Here is a 1,289-nt window from a genome sequence, read left to right as displayed (position 1 = left end):
TATTTTTCTCAGCTGAAATTTGGAGAAGAAGGGGCAGGAAGTTTTAAGATCAATGGAACTGAATATAAACTCCTACAGCTTCATTGGCATTCTCCCTCTGAACATACTATCAATGGAAGAAGGTACAAAATTATATTCTAACTTTTAATCATTTTGTACCTTTGTTCATTGGCATTCTCCCCTATAGTTGGCATATTTATAAACTATAGTTGGAAAAGGTACAAATTATTTATAAATTAGAATATTATTTTCCTTGTTAGTATACTAACTATATGACCTACATGATGTGCAGATATATAAATTAAAGATTTGTTTATCATAATATATGTAGTTTCTATTAACACATACCAATAGTTATATTTTTGATAAAAAAATAACATACTAATAAATTTAATTATTATTATAAAACAGATTCTTATATAACTTTCTTAATATTTTCATTACACTAGATTACAACCCGCTCAATGACTTGTTCTTAATTTTCCTTAGTTTAAATATGCAGTGAAAAATTGAATTTATATTTCTTGAAGTTCCATTATTGTTTTATAAATGCCTAAAAATTGAGTATTGATTATTGTTTTATAAACGTTTTTATACCCACGCGCTCATACATTCATAGTTGTCTTTTTTTTTTTTTTGACATTACTCATATACATTCATAGTTGTGTCTTGTGTGTAATAATATGCATATATAGGAATAAAAATTAACAAATAACATCACGTTTTATAAAAATATTAAAATATACTGTATTTCTGAAGGACAGGTTTACTTGTGTTAAAAATTCTTTAAATATGGTATATAATAAATGACAGGTTTGCTTTAGAGCTGCACATGGTTCACGAAAGCAAGAACGGAAGTATGGCTGTAGTCACAGTTCTGTACAAAATCGGAAGACCAAACTCCTTTCTCAAATTGGTATAAATTGCCAGAATTATTACCTATTGCCAGAATTAAGCTTTTAGTTATCTAAATAATAAATATCTTTAACCAATTTTTGTATTTTGTTTTTGTTAGTTGGAACATAAATTGGTGGCCATTACAGACCAACATGATGCCGAGAGAAATGTAATAATGATCGATCCAAGTAAAATTAAGACTGAGAGCAGGAACTATTATAGATATATTGGATCACTTACCACTCCTCCTTGTACGCAAAATATTACATGGACCATCTTAAAAAAGGTACTACATATATATTATTCTGTTAGATTTGATTGGTAACTTGTATACAGTTTTGTTGTTACAAATCATAATTAGAAGTTTTTTTTATTTCATATGTTTTTTTTTT

The 1,289-nt window shown here is 27.1% G+C and overlaps 1 protein-coding gene across 1 annotated transcript in view; it reads left to right on the top strand.

The window, feature by feature from the left end:
- LOC104786900 (alpha carbonic anhydrase 2-like) overlaps window positions 1–1,289 on the top strand; it is a 4,115-nt gene that overhangs the window by 1,852 nt on the left and 974 nt on the right. The window contains exons 3-5 of the mRNA XM_010512371.1: window positions 13–122; window positions 814–916; window positions 1,016–1,185. Of these exons, the coding sequence (XP_010510673.1) occupies window positions 13–122; window positions 814–916; window positions 1,016–1,185 (383 nt within the window). The remainder of the gene's footprint in view (window positions 1–12; window positions 123–813; window positions 917–1,015; window positions 1,186–1,289) is intronic.

The sequence above is a fragment of the Camelina sativa genome, chromosome 5 (genome assembly GCF_000633955.1).
Source record: "Camelina sativa cultivar DH55 chromosome 5, Cs, whole genome shotgun sequence".
Classification (NCBI taxonomy): Eukaryota; Viridiplantae; Streptophyta; class Magnoliopsida; order Brassicales; family Brassicaceae; genus Camelina; species Camelina sativa.
Note: the sequence above shows the minus strand (reverse complement) of the source record. Positions and strands in the feature narration are given on the sequence as shown.